Below are 17,432 nucleotides of genomic sequence, written 5' to 3'. Positions count from 1 at the left end.
ACACACACACACACACACACACACACACACATATGGTGCACAAAAATCACACAATCCATCCATAAGTATTAGTGACTATATTTTGAAGAAGAGAAAAAAGCCAATTAATTATTTATAGATGGACATTCCCACTTATAAGTGTGACTGAGGAGAGGACCCAGTGCTGTGAGATCTTATTCTGGGGTGGGAAGGTATCCCCAAGAAAGTGGCACTTCAAGAGGCCAGTACTGAAGGGCTGGTGGGACTGGAGGGGGCCAGGGAGCTGGGTGGCTCAAGATAGAAGGCAAGTCATCCTGCAGGGAATCCTCGGCATTGTAAGCTGAGGAAGTTTTCCTTTGGTCTAAAGGTAGGGAGGTGCTGGAGGCGTGAAAGTTTTGAAGGGAGGTTCATTCTTATTGCAGAGACAGATTAGAAGGGGTCCAAGAACTGAGTAGCATTGTAAAATTTTTGCCAGCTTCTAAAAAGCTGCCCTGATTTTCAGTGCTGGCCACTTCCACAGGGTAAGTTATTCTCACCAGTGCCAATTCCAAGCTGCCAACAGTTAACCTGTTCTTGCCAGGCTCCTATTTAACAGTTGGCTCTAGGCCATCACTGGCACTGCCTAGTAACGTGGAGAGACAGTTAGGAAGCTTTGGGAGTAGTCGAGGTGAGAAACTGGGCTGGAGATGGAGGAAGTGGGAAGACGTAGAGATATTTTGGGGGTAAAATGCACAAGACTGGGTGGTTGGATAAAAGCTGAGTAGGGAGTGGGGAAAGAAGGTGTGGAATGTGACAGATACTCAGGGATGCTTGCTGATGAACCTGCTCAGTCAGGAAGCTCTCTGCCATCCTGCATTTGGTCGAGGGTTGTTCCTTAGTTTGGGAAGCTCTGAAGGTTGACTTGCGGGCTTAGAGATATCTTTAGTCAGCCTACAGGATCAGAAGGTGAGCAGAAGGCATAGCTTCTGTTTTGTTTTGTTTTGTTTATTGGTACCGGGGATCGAACTCAGGTTCTTGCTCTTGTGAGATAGGCAGCGGCACCACTGAGCTAAATCCCCGAGCCAGAAGGCACAGCTTCTATGTGAAGCCTCTTAGATGCAGCTGAGTATTGGTTACCTAACTCTGCTCAAGAAATAGTGCATATGCAAACGCATAAGTATATACTTACCATATATATGTGTGTGTGTGTGTGTGTGTATACATACCATGTGCTTTTTCTCGCCTACAATTTAGAGACTGTTTATAGTTATTGCAGCATAAATTTGGAAGAGCCTATGCATTGGTGTCCTCAGTCAGAAAAGTGGGCCTTTTAGACTCATCATTTTTATCAAGAAACTATACCAGCATTGGGCTAAGTATCTTACATGCTTTTTTGTTGTCCACCTCTTAAGTGCTTTATCTCCAGTTTTCATAGTAATTCTCAAAGGAACTACTGTTGTGTATTCCCATTTTATAACTGAGGCAGTTATGGAATGTACTCAAAGGGGCTAGTAAATAAAGAAGCTAGAATTGGAACCTGCATCTTTGTTTAGATCCCAGATTCCGCCCTGTGCCTTCACTTCTCCAGCTGAGAGACCAAGCACATTCGTAGTGTTTTGTAGGTATTCTTTTGTCCTCTGCAGTCATTCTAAACCATTTTGAAGTATTAACAGAAAAACCCTTTGGAAGACAAAATATAAAAGTCTTCCTTATTAAACAAAGAATTCCAGCATGAGCACAAGAAATGCTCCAGAGCCGGAGACTCAGTGGTTCTGCTGCCTATCTCGTAAGCGCAAGGACCCAAGTTCAATCCCCTGTACCGATACAAAACAAAACAAAGCAGAAATGCTACAGAATCCAGAGCAACTTGAGCATTGCATGGCACCCCAAGAGGACTGTTCTGCACCTGGTCTCCTGACATGTCACAGTCAGAATGCACGGCCCTGCAAATATGTATAAAATGACTGTATAAGGTGTTGTGAAACATAATTGAATGAAGTGCTTAGATCTGGATCCTGTCCCAAGATACTTCATTATGTGTATGCAAATATCCCAAAACCTGAAAAAAAAAATCCAGAATCTGAAACTCTTGGTCCCACACAGTTTGGATAAGGGTACTCAGTTTGTATTTCCCAATGAGGAAGGGTAGTGTAACAACTGACCATAAGCCCACTTCCCCTGGTCCCTGCCTCCTACACAGTGTGGCTGTGGCAGTCCCTCCTGGGTCTGCAAGCCCTTAATCCCCAGCCCAGCCTCAGCACAGACCATTCCTTAACATAGAAAAGCTGATGTTTTCAGTAAGCCCTTTTTATGTATGAAAAAGAAAGGAGATGACTGCAGGAGCCCCAGTCTGCAGCAACTTTTAGGGGTGCGGGGAGCTCACCATCACACAGACCTTGGTTCACATCCCTACTCTGCCACTTGCCACATTCTGGACTTTGGGTCACAGTTTTCCTTGTGCATTATGAGGTTCTAAGGTATTGATCCCTTCTGCTTTGGACCCCCAACATAACCGACAGGATATGGGGCGGCTCCTCATTGGAAGCACCTGGAGGTGCTTTGCTGATATCTGTTCTCTGCATTGATAGTGGCCAGGGAGGGAGTGCTGCTCGAGGGCCTGGGGTCATGCTGAAGGTGGAGAGGGTAATGAATGCACCCACTGTTACAAGGCAGGGTGTTGTCAGTGGTCCTTCTGATGAAGCAGTACTGACTTTTCCTGGATATAAGCTCTCTTCTGCTTATCTGTGTGTTTTAAAGTTCAGAGCTCTTTTCCAGTCCTGTAGATTGTACCTCTTCACGTAAGCTATATCCCCCACCCTTTTCTACTTTTTGTTTTGAGATAGAGCCTAAATTGCTAAATTACCCAGACTAGATTCAAACTTGTAATCTGCCTGCCTCAGCCTCCCAGAGTGCTGGGATTACAGGCATGCACTGTGACCCTGGTTTACTAATAATTTATCGGGCATGAACCTGAGCTTTGTCTAGGATACAAGGGAAAAAAGAGAAGACTTTGTCCTTTACGTACTTATGTTCTAGCTGAGGTGATAACATGAAGGCATAGGAATATATTGAGTAGGTCTAGATGTAAAGTACTAAATTTTATGGCAGGAATAACTGGTTATCATTTGTGGAGAGGGTGGAGTACCAGCTCTGCTAAGTACTCACCATGGTCTCTCTTGAATGTTCAGAGGCAAGGGAAGACTTCTTGGAGGAAATGGGACTTTGGGATCTTGAAGGGAGGTAGACTTTGGATGACAAGACAGAAAAAGAGAAGACAAGTCAGGTGGGTAGAGCAATGTTTATATTGAAGCAGAGAAAGGAAGTGATGGTGCTATAGTCTGTGCAAGACTCACCATGGGTCAGAGGCCATATTTTATTTTACCTGGCATTATTGGGAAGGCAGAGTCGTTCCCATTATGATGGAATCCAAAGCTTAAGTAGTGCCCTGCACATCACACATTTGCCAGGCAGGGGAGGCAGGGAGTCTCACCTTTGTCTCAGAGCCGTGCTCCTGACTCCTGTTGGTGGGATCAGAGGCTGTTGGGCCTAATGGGTGTCTGCACTGTAGGCAGGAGGGTTGAACTCACAGCCTTCCTAGAGTGGACTGGGTCAGTGCTGAGGGAAAGTGTGTTTCATTATCTGCCAAGAAGAAACTGCGGCCAGCCTCCCCAACTGGGACCTGTCCCCATAATCTCTCGGGGCCCAGCTTTGTCCCTTCTTTCTTGAATACCCATCCTGGGGGTCAGGGTCTGAGAAGAAATGGGGAGGTCAGTACTGTTTGCTCCTTAACTAATGTGGCCTGGATGGATGGTTGCCATAGCAACAGAGAACTGAGTTTTCTAGGGTAAGGGCCTAATGGAGCTCTTAGCTTCTGGCATGTTTCTCTGAGCTATTAAGCTAACTTCAGGGCTGAGGCAGCCCTTTGCTTCCCAGGCACACTGCATTCTGCTCACCAATGCCAAAACACCTCTTAGTAGCTATTAGTAGTCTGAGGTGTGTGTCCCCTCATGCCCTGCCTTTTTTAAATACCTTATTATACACTCACATTTATATACAAGTTTTATGTTTTCTTGTATAAAAGGCAAAAAATTGCAAACATTGTGACCTTCAAAGTCAGATCCTTCTGTTTTCTTAAGATACAAACCAATTTTAAATTTTGTCCCACTAGAGTTGTCCACTTACTAGAAACCCAGATACTGAGGTGGTGTAGGCCAAGTCTAGGTTTCCACAGAGCTAAGCTAAGACTCGGGTTCCAGACAAAATAAAGTCATCCATTGCTGTTTTGACTTCTCTGCTGATGATGAATAAACTCCCCAGGGTTTATAATCTGTATTCAGAAGCTATTTTTATATCATTCAGTTGAATTTTGCTTTTGGAAGCAGGTATTTTGTTGTTTTTGGTACTGGGGCTTGAACTCCGGTCCTTGTGCTTGCAAGGCAGGTGGCTGAATCTCTGAGCTAAATCCCTGACCCCCAAATCAGGTATGTTTTTAATAAGAGAAAGTTGCAGCTATTACTCATGGAAGAACTGGAATGTGTTGGAATATTTTCAGAGGCAGAGGAGGGCACGAGTGAAGAAAAGTTTGCGTGTCTCTGTGTCAGTCATCTCCAGGTCTAGGAAGTCAGGGTTCCCCTCTAGCTGTAGGACTACACTGAGCTCTTCACAAGTTGAAAGTCAGTCTTGGTCTCTGCTCAGTTGTAAGCCTACTTCAGTGTTCATATTGCTAACTTTATTCATTTGAGTTTGAAGATATAAGACCAGTTTCAAATCATCAGTCTTTAATATCAATTTTTTACAAAAATCTACTCCTGGCTTCTAAGTAGGGTCAGTGACCACTCTCTGTTAGGTCCAGTATTTGTGTTGGGCAAAAGACTATAGTCATCTGGTATGTAGCCTGACAGATTCCCTCAGTCACTTATGCCCAACTGAGTCTATCTGCCGTATGCTTTATTATTTGTGGTATGCAGAATAGTGGCTCCCCCCAAAAAAGTAGTCTGAACCCTCGTGGGAAGTGAAACTGAAACCAAATTCCAATCGCTTGAAGGACAGACATTGGGAAGTTGCTGATGTTGAGGGGACAGTATTTTAGGAGCTGGGTCATAATCTGCATGTTGAAGTATTCTCCAACTCTGGAAAAGCATCAGGTAGACTCCTGTCCAGGTTCAGTTGTACAACGTAAAACAAGTCGGTTCTTCTTCATACAGAACCTCAGAATCCAGACCAAAGGTCAGAGTCCTACTAGACAGAACAATAGTAGTGAGGCTGACCTGGTTTGTCACACCAGCTGCTGCAGGCTGCACACTGTACCCTGGAGGTCACTCGTCTCACAGAGGTGGACATGTAAGCACAGCACAAATGGACTTTGAAACTCTGTGCTGCGTGAGAAAAGCCAGTCTCAAAGCCCACACCCTCTGGGACTGTATTTATATGAAATGCCCAGAACAGGCAAACCCATAGACTGGTGGCTGCTGAGGGCTGGCAGAACTCAGGAAGAAAAGGAAGAGACTGCGACCGGGATGGAGTTTCTTTGCAGGCTGGTGATGAATGTGGTGTAATACTGTTTGTGGTTTTGGCTGCACAACTCTTTTAAGTATCCCCCACCGTTGAATTGTATATTTGCAACAGATCGGTTGTATGCTACATAAATTACATCATTATAAAGCTGTTAAAAACAAAAAAAGTAAGTATGTGATGTAGTTGCATCTCGGAAAGCTTAAAGCAGTATTGGGCTTTGATAAAAGCAGCTTCTGAGAGTTTCCAAGGTGCTATAAGTATCTCTTCTGGCACTGGAACTATCATGATCAAAAGATGCTCCAATCTTCCTTCCGAAGCTCTGAGTTCTTGAGTGTGCTTAGCATTGGTTTATTGATTGGGGGGCAGTGATCTTGCTAGACAGCTTCTGCCTGTGTTTGGATTGTGCTCATTCCTGGGCTCACAGGATGGCCTTGGTCCTGCAGGTTGTGGCCAGTTTGGAAACATGAGACTGTGATGTACTTTGGCTGCTGTAGCTGTGTGCACTGTGAGGTCTTGCATGTCCTCTGCATGTCTTTTTAAGTCCCACATTTTCATAAAATGAGAAACTTGGAAAAATGGCCTGATGGGAGGACATCCAGTGCAGCTGATTTTGAAGGTGCAGTTGTTTGCCTTTTGTATATGGGCAGGGAGAACCGTGTTGTGAAATCTGTATAGTTTTGGTAGTTACCTTTCCATCCAGCCAGCTGTGGGCACATTCCCAGATCTTTGCTTCATGTGGGGCTCTAGGGATGAATACACAGGTTATCTTGCTTGGTGGTGCTTGGATCTGCTGTGGCTGGGGGCACTACTGTCCGTCAGCATCCTAGAGCATCCCACGGGCCTGAGAAGAGGGCAGTGGCTTAGTGGTGGTGTCTGGAGTGCTTGAGCCAGAGCCACTCACTATGTTGCCTCCATTACACAGCCTTAGCCCCCAACCTACCTGCTCCAGTGTCCCCTTGGCTTCTTGGTGTACCAACACAGAGAGGCGTTAATCCTCAGGAACCAGTTACTCAGCTAATTAGTCATAGAAAAGTTGCTTGTCTTCTCATCATTCAAGAAACCACAGTGGAGGACATTGTGTTGGTTCCTGGTATAGAAGCCAAAGCCCACAGAGATGGACATGTCTATAATTTAACAAAAGAGGAGGAAGGAAACCTGTCACTCTGTGGAGAAGAACTAACTGTATGAGTGCAGTGGAGGAACCAGCTTTTTCAGGAACACAGAGGAAGTGAGGTCCTGTGCTGTGTAACCAGAATAGATGGTCTAATCTGGCTTCAGTGGCACAGGCCTGAGCCATGGGAAAGTGGCTGGGAAGGCAGGTATGAGCCAGGCTTCTGAGGATTTTAAGTGCAGGATACTTTTAAGTGCATCGTGACATGGTTCATCGAACACCTGCTAAGGGCTGGACACTGCCTGTGCCCATCTCCTTGGCAGCCTGGCAGATGGCTGTCATTGTTACCTTTTCATAAGGAAGACAGTGAGACTACATGGTGCCAAGGTCATGTAGCTGATAAGAGACAGAGTTGGAATCTGAGCTGGCCTGTATTCTACACTACTAGCTTGTATTCTAGAGGCAAAACTTTTACGTGAAACAGTGAAGATGCTCAACATAACATTAAGTTGAGCCATGTAGAAATGCCATTTTTGTAGGTCAAAATGGCCAGTTCATAGCCATCCAAGCATGGTAGCACACGCCAGTAATCCCAGCACCCTAAGAGGCTCATGCAGGAGGATCTCAAGTTTGAGCCCAGCCTGGGCAGCCTAATGATCTCTGTCTCAAAACAAACACATAAAAAGGTTGAGAAGGCAGCTCAGTGTGAAGGCCCTGGGTTCAGTCCCCAGTACAAGAAAAAAAGTGGCCAAATATTAGCAGCATCTTGTGGTTTAACCTAATACAGAGTGAGATGGGGCTCAGAGAGAGCAATAGAAATCTCTGTTTACAGGCATGGTCAATAGAGGTTTGATGGAGGAGGCAGGGACAGAGTAAGGCTTTGCAGGGCTTCTCTGTAGAGTGGATAGAAATGGGGCAGAGAAGTTCAGGCTGAGAAGCATGTGGTGCGATACCCCAGACTCCAGGGGCCAGGACCCTGGGGCTCAGTCTCGGGGAGACCTGTGAGCCTTGCCAACCGCAGTAGGTGATCACATGCCCCGTTCATTCTGCTGGTCCTCTTCCTGCAGGAGACAGGTGAGCAGATTGCTATCAAGCAGTGCCGGCAGGAGCTCAGCCCTCGGAATCGGGAGCGCTGGTGCCTGGAGATCCAGATCATGAGAAGGTAAGGCCTGGGCACAGAGCTGCCAGACCCACTACAGCAGCCTGGGAGCAATGAAGTAAAATCTACACTGTTGGGACTGCAGCAGGGCTGTGCAGATACGTGGTGTTAGCTGTCCCATCACTGGGACAAAATACTTGGTGCCCGCAATTTATAGGCGGAGAGGTTTATTTTGGCCCATGGTTTCAGTGAGTTCAGTCCAAGGTAAGCCATCTGCAAGGCAGAATGGCATAGAGGGAGGAGCCAGGGACAACAATGTACCCTTCCAGGTCACGCCCCTTATGACCTGCCCTTTCTGAGCAGTCCCAACCTCTGAGCACGAGACTTTTGGTGGATGTTTTAGATTGAAATCATGACAGGTGGCTCTCCCCTTCTGGAGACTCCTGTCAGAGTGGCATTGAAAGACATGATTGGACCTTATAGTCATGTTTATTTCTTGTAGCAAATTAAACTAGTCATTATAGCTGAGTGCAGTGATACCCACGTGTAGACTCAGCTACTTGGGAGTCTGAGGAGGAAAGATCACTTGAGCCCAGGAGTATAAGGCCAGTCCTGAGCAACCTAACAAGGTCCTGTTTCAAAAATAAATAGTTACTGAGGTGAATTTTCCTTTGTCACCAAAAATATCCTCCCCCTGTGTTTCCAGTTCTGGGGTGCTATGTGCCTGCTGTCAGCCTGCTGCTAGTATTCATTGCTAACAGAGTGGAGACAGGGCCTGTCACTTGCCAAGTGGATGCTGTCCTTCCAGGCTTGTGGGGCACCTAGGTGAGCACCGTGCATCCCCTGTAAGACAGCAAGCAGGTGCTCCCTCTGCTGGCCTCGTCAGAAGGTGCACAGTGCACACATTGACTCCCCCCAACCCCCAAGCAGTATGAGCTCGGAAGTCCCTCTTTTCTCTGCTTTTAGAAGCAGTTCTGCAGTCCAGTAAGGACATGAGATGAGCCGTCTAAAGACTTAAGTGACACAAGGTGTAGTGACAGGGCGTCTGAGCTCAGGGTGCTGGACGTAGAGCTGGTGGCTGCTGCTGACCAGGTGCAAAGGGAAGCAAGTCACTGCTCCTGGGCCCTGCTTTTCTGTGTCCTCCAGGGGTCACAGGCCTCGGCTGGAAGGTGAGCTTGGCTGGGCTGTGGAGCAGGAATGGGTTTGAGCTGAAGCCCAGGTTCTGCCCTTACTGGTTTCTCCTCCTCTCCCAGGCTGAACCACCCCAACGTGGTGGCCGCCCGCGATGTCCCTGAGGGCATGCAGAACTTGGCGCCCAATGACTTGCCCCTGCTGGCCATGGAGTACTGCCAAGGAGGAGACCTCCGGAAGGTGAGGTGCCAGGTGGTGGAGTGCTTAGCCCAGATGGGGTGCCGGGGGTGGAGAGAAGGGGATCTTCTCACCGACGTCATCACCAGCAAGCTCAGGGAGCAAGTAAGCAAATGCCACGGTCAGAACTGACTTGAAGAGTTAAGTCTGGCAAGAAGGTGGATGGCTTAAACCCAAGCGTTCCAGGCCGGCCTGGCAACATGTCAAGACCCAGTCTCAAAAAACCTAAAGAGGAGGAAGTCTTGACGGTGATTTCAGCAGGCCTACCCTTCTCACACCCGCTCCTCCATGCCTGCTTTGGGGTGGTGTTTATGGGTGTGAATCAGGAGCCTTGATGAGGAAGCCGGGGAAGGACTCTGTACGTCCTCCACCGTGATCAGTAAGATGGCGGGGGTGTGGGGGGCATACACCGTGATCTGAGCTGAGCCACAAGGACAGATGCTTGCATTCCAGCACACACTTCCCCTCCTTCGGCTGTCAGGGCCACCTTGGGCTTTCAGGGTTGGCCTTACTGCTGTCCTTACGGGGAGAGGCTTTCTGCAGATGTGACAGTGGGGCACAGTGTAGCAGGAAGGGAGCCGGCTTAGTCATCTGGGAATCAGGCTGCGGTTCAGACCCAACCCTGACTCACCCGGAGCTCTGCCTTCTTCCTCCTCGCACCACCTCTTCTGTGTGAGGACACAGAAGGTGATAGCAGCCCTCACTGACAGGGACAGTTCTGTGTGCCACCTCCCAGGTGTTCTCCATAACATGCTTTCCGTGAGCACCGCAGTTGTGGTCTTTAACAGCCGGGAACCTTGGTGCACAGCTAAGATTCTTATGTTACACCTGGGCCCAGGTGGGCAGGGTGACTGCTGGGCCTCATCGCCCCCGCCAAGTTCGGCTCTGTGATTTGGGGTGATGCAGTGCAGCGTTACGAAAAGGCAGCTTTTCATTTTTCTTTTTTAATCTGCTCTTAGCTCTGTTCTTCTCAGCTCTCAATTTCAGAGGGTGTGCGGCCTGTGAGGGGCAGGCATGGCAGCACCCAGGGCACACCCTGTGCTTGTCTCGTTATCTTATCTTACAAAAGGGAAACTTCCGTGAGGGTTGGTCTTCATGAGTGACTGTCCCACCGTGGGCCGTGGGCCTGTCCCCGGAAGGGTGCGGTGCCGAGCAGGATGTGAACGCAGTGGTTGGCGTGACCCTGGAGTGCGCACTGATAACCGATGAGAAGTGGGGAGCTTCACAGTTCTTTCTGTGTGTTCCTGACCTTGTGGCCCTCATCCGTCACTGGTTGCGGTTGTGTGGAGATAAAGCCATGGTGTAATAGAGTGACCTGGCCTGTGAGGCAGCAAAAGAGGCAGAGAGCCAAGGATGAATATGACAAAAAGTCAGCATGACTGCCCTGGCATGGGCTATAGGCAGATCTGGGGGAGACCAGAGGAGAAGGCATCGTAGGGGCCTGTCTTCGAGGTGCAGTGCAGGGGAGGGTGCCATGGCCCAGAGTTCTTGTGATCTGTGGAGCCCTCTGTTCCCCAAATGAGGCAACCTGTCTCCCCCTCTAAACACTCAAAATCCATACGCATGGCACAGAGACATTCGTGGTTGCGCGTAAGCAGAAGCCACTGTCAGAACTGACTTAAAAAGAGTTAAGTCTTGCAAGAGGGTGGATGGCTTAAACCCAAGAGTTCCAGGCCAGCCTGGCAACATAGCAAGACCTAGTCTCAAAAAACCCAAAGAGGATGAAGTCTTGAGTGCTGTACAGGCAAACAGGCCCTTAAATATTCAGAAGCATAAATGTTAACTGTGCCATTGAGTCTCAGTTGGAAAGGTACTTTCTCTGCTGTCTTTGTTTGAGGCCAACTTGCAGCAGCACACTGAGCCTCTCAGCGAATGGTGGGTCTGGTGGGCCAAGGGCTAAGTGAGATTGTGCCTTCCCCTGTGTGTGCTGCAGGCGCTGGTTTCCTCTGGTCTCAGCTTCCCCATCCCTGCACCAGAGAGCCCAGCAGTGCTTAGTTCCAAGGGCACAGGGAGATGTGGGAGGGTGCAGAGGTTAGCCCAGTCCAGACTTACAGGGAGTGTGTGCTAGACGCTCCTGCCTGTCACCATCTACGTGGCAAGCCGTATCAGGGAAGTGTCAGGGTGGCGTGGGACTCTCCAGAGCTGACACTCTGTTGTAGCTGAGCTTAGACTCTGGCCTCTGACCTTTGGTGGCAGGTGAGGCTTAAAAGTGCCACACCCTGATGTGAACCACATGCCACCTGCCAGGGTCCGTGCTCTGAGCATCAGATGGCCTCTGGGTACTGCCTCTGCCTCCCCTCTAATACTGCCCGGGGCGTGGCAGAATTAAGTCCCCAGGCCTGGGCCCAGTGCTCTCACTCAGGTGGCCTCAGCAGGCAGTGCACACTAGCAGGTTAACTGGTGACTTGTGACCACTCCCACTGATTTTCTTTCCACCTCTTGGCAGTACTTGAACCAGTTTGAGAACTGCTGCGGCCTGCGGGAAGGAGCCACCCTCACCCTGCTAAGTGACATTGGTAAGCCCCAGCTGTCATAGGCGGTTGTCCCCTCGTGGAAATGGCATTGAGCCCTGCAGAGCACAGAGGGGAGCCTCCCCCCATCCTGTGGTCTTTACAGAGGGTGGACAAGGCGTGGAGGGCTGGGGAGTCGGGAGGTCAGCAAGGGGCTGGTCAGCCTGGCCTGGACTCAAGTAGCTCTTCCTTCCTTCCTTCCGGATGAAATCATGGAAAGTAACGGATTTCCTTTCCTATTTGGAGCTCTGCTCCCTGCTTTCCTGGAAGAGCCAGTGATGGAGATGTTTGTCATTTGCATGAATTCCATCCCTTGGCCATGAATTTTTCCACTCCATGTTGCCAACTATAGGCATAGGAAAAAACTTTCCTCATTTAATCCTTTGGTCCTGCCAGCATCCTCAGAAGAGGTGTCTGTGGCGCTCTGAGAAGGCCAGGTAGCTCTGGGAAGAAGGGCTGCCTTGCAGCAGAGCCCTGGGGCTGACTTCATGGGGTGGGGCTTTAAGGTCAGTGGCAGCCCTTGTATGGAGACAGGGACTCCACAGGTGCCACTAAGACCTGCTCAGAGCTTTTGAAAAATAATTTCCAGGGATATTGGTGCAGGTTGATAGCTTGGATCTGAGGGTTAGAGTTACCTTTGAGTATTTGTCCCACATTTGAGAATGATGCCATTTTCCTACCTTTCCGTTTCAGCCTTTGGAAGCTCTGTATACCTTTCATTTGCTCAAATCTTTTTTTTTTTTTTTCTGTCAAATGGTCAAATATGTTGAAAAGTTAAAAGAGTAGAGTGGGTGAACTCAGATACCTCTCTCAGCTTATTCACTAGGCATTCACATTTGTCATACATGTAAAGCTATGTCCTGGGCCTGGAGAGAGAAGAGACCTCTCCCACACTCGGCCTTCTGAGCATGAGTCTGTATCTTTCTTACTCTGGTGCATTGGATGGAGGGTGGCGAAAAGGAAATGAGGGGAGAAGTCATGAAGTGATATGTTTAAGCCTGAGCCAAACAGTCTAACATAGAGAACACCCCTCTCCCTTTGTATCCTGTCTCTTCCTTCTTGATGGAACTCTCTTGGAGGGCAAAGTGATATAATCCCATTGTGACCTTCCTGGCGTGGCATTCTCCACAGGCTGCCATGCCGAAGTCACGAGTCCGCCTTTCCTCATGGCTCCCCCAACGCGTTTTGCTTAGATATTTACTTCATTGTATCTTTCACCTCAGTGGTCACATTACTAATTTGTATACTATTGAATTAAAAGCAGGTTACTAGGTTGAGGAATATTCTTTTGTTCTTCATGGTCAAATTTTGTTAGAATTTATGTAGGTTTTTATGTTGTGGCACTGGGGATTGAACCCATGGCCTTCTTGCTGAGTTATAAGTTGCCTAGGCCTGGGTCAAATTTGCAGTCCTCCTGATCAGCCTCCCAAAGTCCTGAGATTACAGGCATATTCCATCACACCTGGCTCAGAAGTTCTTTAAAGTACTGGCTCAAGTACATAAAACTTGTCTACTGCCTCATAATGCTTTGCTTTTAGTGATTTTCTTCTGGAACCAATCGTACCTCCACTGACTGCAGATTCTTTTGGTCTGCGTGCATTTTGAATCCATTTAGCATTGTCTGGTGTGGAAGCTTTTGCATTATCTAAACTGCTGTGTGTGTGTATGTATAAGGTGAGTACGTTATGAGAAAATCAGATAAGCCAGGTGAGGTGGCACACACCTGTAATTCCAGCACTTGGGAGACTGAGGGAGGAGGATCGTGGTGAGTTCAAGACCAGCCTGGGCTACATAGTGAGTTCCAGGTCAGTCTCAACTACACAGTGAGACCCTGTCTCAAAAGCCCCCCCCAAAAAAACAAATACATAAATAAATAAAAATCAGATAAGGAGGGTTTAGCTGTGAAGTGCTAATGTGGTACAGCTCTCCTGTGGGTAGTAGATATTAAATTCTTTAGGTTGCTGATACTTTGTTGTTCCTCTCTGACCCCAAATTAGAAATAATTAGACTGTGAAGGGCTAGCACAGTAGAATTTAAGTTTCGGTTTTGGTGTTAGTGGTGGAACCCAGGGCTTTATGTATGGGAAGCATGTTTTCTATCACTGAGCTTCTCCCCCAGCCTCGGATTAAACCTAAAGGCAGAAACCTTACTTACTCTTTTATTGTTAGCACTCCTACCTCAAAAAGCTGTACTTTCACTTACTGACAGTAAGACCTGGGATGTCTTGCTTGATTTTTTGGAGTCTATGTTTCATTGGTGGTAAAAATGTAAGCATTGCTCACCTTGGACTGTTATGAGGAGAAAACAAGAGGATGTGCAGGGAGTCCCAGCACAGTGCTCTTTCCCTAGCAGAATGGACGCTTGGCAAATGGTCTTTCCTCGCTCGCCAGGTCATGACCTGAAGTTGATCAGCAGACTTCTCGAGGGCCTTCTCCGGAGGCTCCCTTCCTGGAAGTGGCAGCCTCACCTTGCATTCCTCACTCTGTCACTGGCAGATGCAGTCACTTCCTCTGAGTTTGTGGGTGCGCTCAAGTCCCTGTTCAGTGTGTATGTTAACTTTTATTCACATGTCTGGTTTGTGTAAAAGACCCATCAGATTTATTTGTTTCAAAAGGATTTCATGACTGAGTCAGAGTTCTGCAGCTGTGTGGAGCAACTCATCTAAAAACTTTTGTGTTTTACACATTTCTTGAGCATATTTTGTTCCATTGCTGGGTGCCTTTTATTGGAGCTGGCTGTTCCCTGCTCGAGTGACTTCAGATAAGGGACAGAGCCACATCCTCAGCCAATTCATTGCCTTCTCTGCTGGGTTAAACTTGTTTGTCCCTAAGGTGCTCTGTGCCTCTAATCTCCTGAACCGCCCCCTCAGAGCAGCAGCAGTAGATTCAAGTAGGATTTGTCCAGTGGGTGTAATTTGCAGTGAGATCCTTCCTGCAGAGCACCCATGGCTGGCAGGCATAGGGTGAGCCTCCTGTTTCCGTGCAGCAAGTTGTTGGGCTTTGCCCCTTTGCTTGCAGGCAGCTGGAGATGATTTGGACTTCCACGTAATGGGACCTGAAAATAGCTCATGGAAGAACCCTGTTTAGAATCTTGTCCCTTGTCCTTTGGAAAACACTGTGGTGTGTTTCCTTCTGCCAGTGGTGGGGCGGCTTCTAGGCAGTCAAGGGCAGGGGCAGTGACAGCTTGCCTGCGCTGGCGTGGGGCTGGAGATCCTGCCATCCAAGGCTGGCCGGGCAGGCTGGGACCCAGCTGTTGTATGACCAAGGATCATCAGTTTCTACGTTAGAGTCTCTAGGTCCTGGCTGGCTGTGCTGACTAGTAGTCTCCTTTCTGTTATTCTAACAAATACCTGAGATAAGCAACTTCTAAAGAGAAAAGGTTGTTTGGCTCACAGTTTGCAGCTTTAGTGTGTGATTGTTCAGCACTGCTTTTGGGCAGAGTATGCCCCCCGCGCGACCAGGATGCAAAAGAGACCAAAAGAGTCAAAGGGAAAGCAGCTGGGGTCCCACTGCCCCTGGAAGGCACACACCCAGGAGCTTGAAGCCCTCTCATGAGTCCACCTCCCAGCGCTCTGCACCTCCCAGTAGTGCCAGGCTGGAGCCCGAGCTCTTACACACAGTGCTGGGAGAATCCAAGCCAAGCTGTAGTCCCAGCCTTGTCGCTGTTGAGTCCTGTGTCACCATCTCCACTCCTGTTGGGCGTCCAGAATGTCTGGAGGGTGCCAGGAACACACAGCCTGGCTGAGGAAGACAGCTCCACATTAGGACCTGGAACATTGGGTGCTCTGGGTAGGGTTTCCCTCCTCCTGGGTTTTCCTGCTGGTTCTGTTGGACACATTGGTCTGACTCCACTGTCAGTTATAACAAGAGGTGATCACTCGATCTCAGGTCGTCTGTCTAGAAGTGTTTGAAAAACATAACCAGATTAACAAAGATTAACAAATATGATAATGGTAATAACAAAAGGCAAGTTGATATCTTTCATCCCTAGCTTCTCCATGTGGCTAGCTTTGTAACCTTTGCACAAAACTTTCAGGACTTGGGTGCTCTTGTGTTCGGAATGAGATGTCTGGGCCTTTGCATGACCTCCCAGGTCCCTTCTACCCTAGTGGTTCCACTTCACTCAGATAGCTGACCTTTGGGGTGATTGCCCCAGAGCCATCCCAGCCTGACTGCTTCCCCCAACTCTAGCCTTAACTTGCGTCATTGCCAGGAGCTTTGTCTCCCTAATTTCTGTTCATTCCTGCTCCATTCTGTTTGCCTTTATCTGCCCTGGACCCCCAGCTCTCTACTTCGTAGCACTCTCTTTGCCAGGCTGTTCTTGTCTTGATCAAGTATATTCCCTCCTGAAATCTGCTCTCTATCCTGAAGTCTGTATCCATGGCTACAGGATATGTCTTCCAAAGTCATTTCTAGATTAAGTCCTAGGCATCCTTTTTCTTGAGCCACTAGACCCACCTTTCCGCCAGTCACTCGGACACAGATGTCATAATTTTGCATCTTGTCTCTTCTTAGACTCTACCCCTGCTCCCTTTCCAAACCCTTCCATTCCAGGTGTCTGCAGGGGCCAAGGAGCAGCTCAGTGGTAGAGTGTTTGCCCAGCATGTGCAAGGCCCCAGCCACACACCTACACAGTTTCCAAATCCAGCCCTCCTCCATAGTGCTATAAACCCGCTTCCCTGTACTCTGCTGCTGCCTCTGCTAGTTTGGTATAGAGCAGATCACTGCTATGACCTCTTACACCTTGTCTACCTTTTGCTAATCCATTTTTTGTGCCTTTGAAAGGAAGTTTCTATCACAGTTCACTGCTCGCTAATGGTCAAACCCCTAAATGGTGCATTTCTTCCCACACTCTGTGGCCAGCATTGTGTGTACTGCACCTGACTCATGGAACCACTGTCTGACTCTCTCTCCAGCCTGCAGGTTCCCAGGAACATTCAGCCATTCCTTTTTCAGGCACAGCTTTAGACCTGGGCCTTTACTCAGTGATTGTTTACCGTGATTCTATGGCTTGGTAAATGCTTACTGAGTTAGGTGGGAGGAGGATTTTGCACTTTCCTCTTAGGCTTGGTGTTGCTGCCCTGCCACCTTCCCTCATTAGTCACGGAGCCTATTGTAGCCAAGTAGCCTGCACCAGACTGACTCTTTCTCCACATGCTACAGCTGGCCTTCCAGGCTGTTTTGTCTGGTAAGTCCAGGGGCACAAACTCACGGGCACACAGTAAGCACACAGTCGGTTTTGATGAGTGCATGAACATCCTGTTGTCTGTGTACTCAGTGGTGACCTGGACCTCCAGTTGGTGACTATCTTTTCTTCTAATGTTTGTGTTGAGTTTTCGGCCCCTCTCTTTCCAGTTCTTCTCCACGAACATCTCTCGAACAAGTATCCTGAAGGGAGCTCAGCAAAGCTTTGGTGCCTGTCACACGGGTGGGTAGGGACTCGTGGACACACCTTCTGGTTTCTTTGCCGGAGCCCAGGCACTCCATCTGTTCCTAACTTGTGCTTTGTCATCTGAGAAAATACACAGCTGTTATTTGAGTTCTGGTTCATCAGTAATAACCTCAGGGTGTTCACATTCTTCACTTAGGTGTTGAATGGGCCATGGCAGCTGGAAGGAGGGCTGGGGTGGCTCCCTGGGGGTCTTTCCTGACTAGGATGACAGCAGCTGACCTTCCCTGTGGCGAACTCTTCACCTGACCTCTCTGCCGTGTCTGTCCTAGGAGATACCATGGTGTCATTGAACCAGCACAGGCATCAGTGCTGGGACCTGGACCTCACCCCTCCTGGGCAAGTGTGCTCTACAGAGCTACACCCCAGCCTGGGTGGTGTAGGTGGGACATGACACATTAGCCATGTGTTGTAATGACATGGT

The 17,432-nt window shown here is 48.6% G+C and overlaps 1 protein-coding gene across 6 annotated transcripts in view; it reads left to right on the top strand.

The window, feature by feature from the left end:
• Ikbkb (inhibitor of nuclear factor kappa B kinase subunit beta) overlaps nt 1–17,432 on the top strand; it is a 45,799-nt gene that overhangs the window by 2,603 nt on the left and 25,764 nt on the right. For all 6 annotated transcript variants that reach the window (XM_010617095.1, XM_010617099.2, XM_010617097.2 and 3 more), the window contains exons 2-4: nt 7,651–7,745; nt 8,936–9,053; nt 11,497–11,566. In XM_010617095.1, coding sequence (XP_010615397.1) covers nt 7,651–7,745; nt 8,936–9,053; nt 11,497–11,566 — 283 coding nt within the window. The remainder of the gene's footprint in view (nt 1–7,650; nt 7,746–8,935; nt 9,054–11,496; nt 11,567–17,432) is intronic.

The sequence above is a fragment of the Fukomys damarensis genome, unplaced genomic scaffold (genome assembly GCF_012274545.1).
Source record: "Fukomys damarensis isolate Sample0158 unplaced genomic scaffold, DMR_v1.0_HiC HiC_scaffold_18, whole genome shotgun sequence".
NCBI lineage: Eukaryota > Metazoa > Chordata > Mammalia > Rodentia > Bathyergidae > Fukomys > Fukomys damarensis.
Note: the sequence above shows the minus strand (reverse complement) of the source record. Positions and strands in the feature narration are given on the sequence as shown.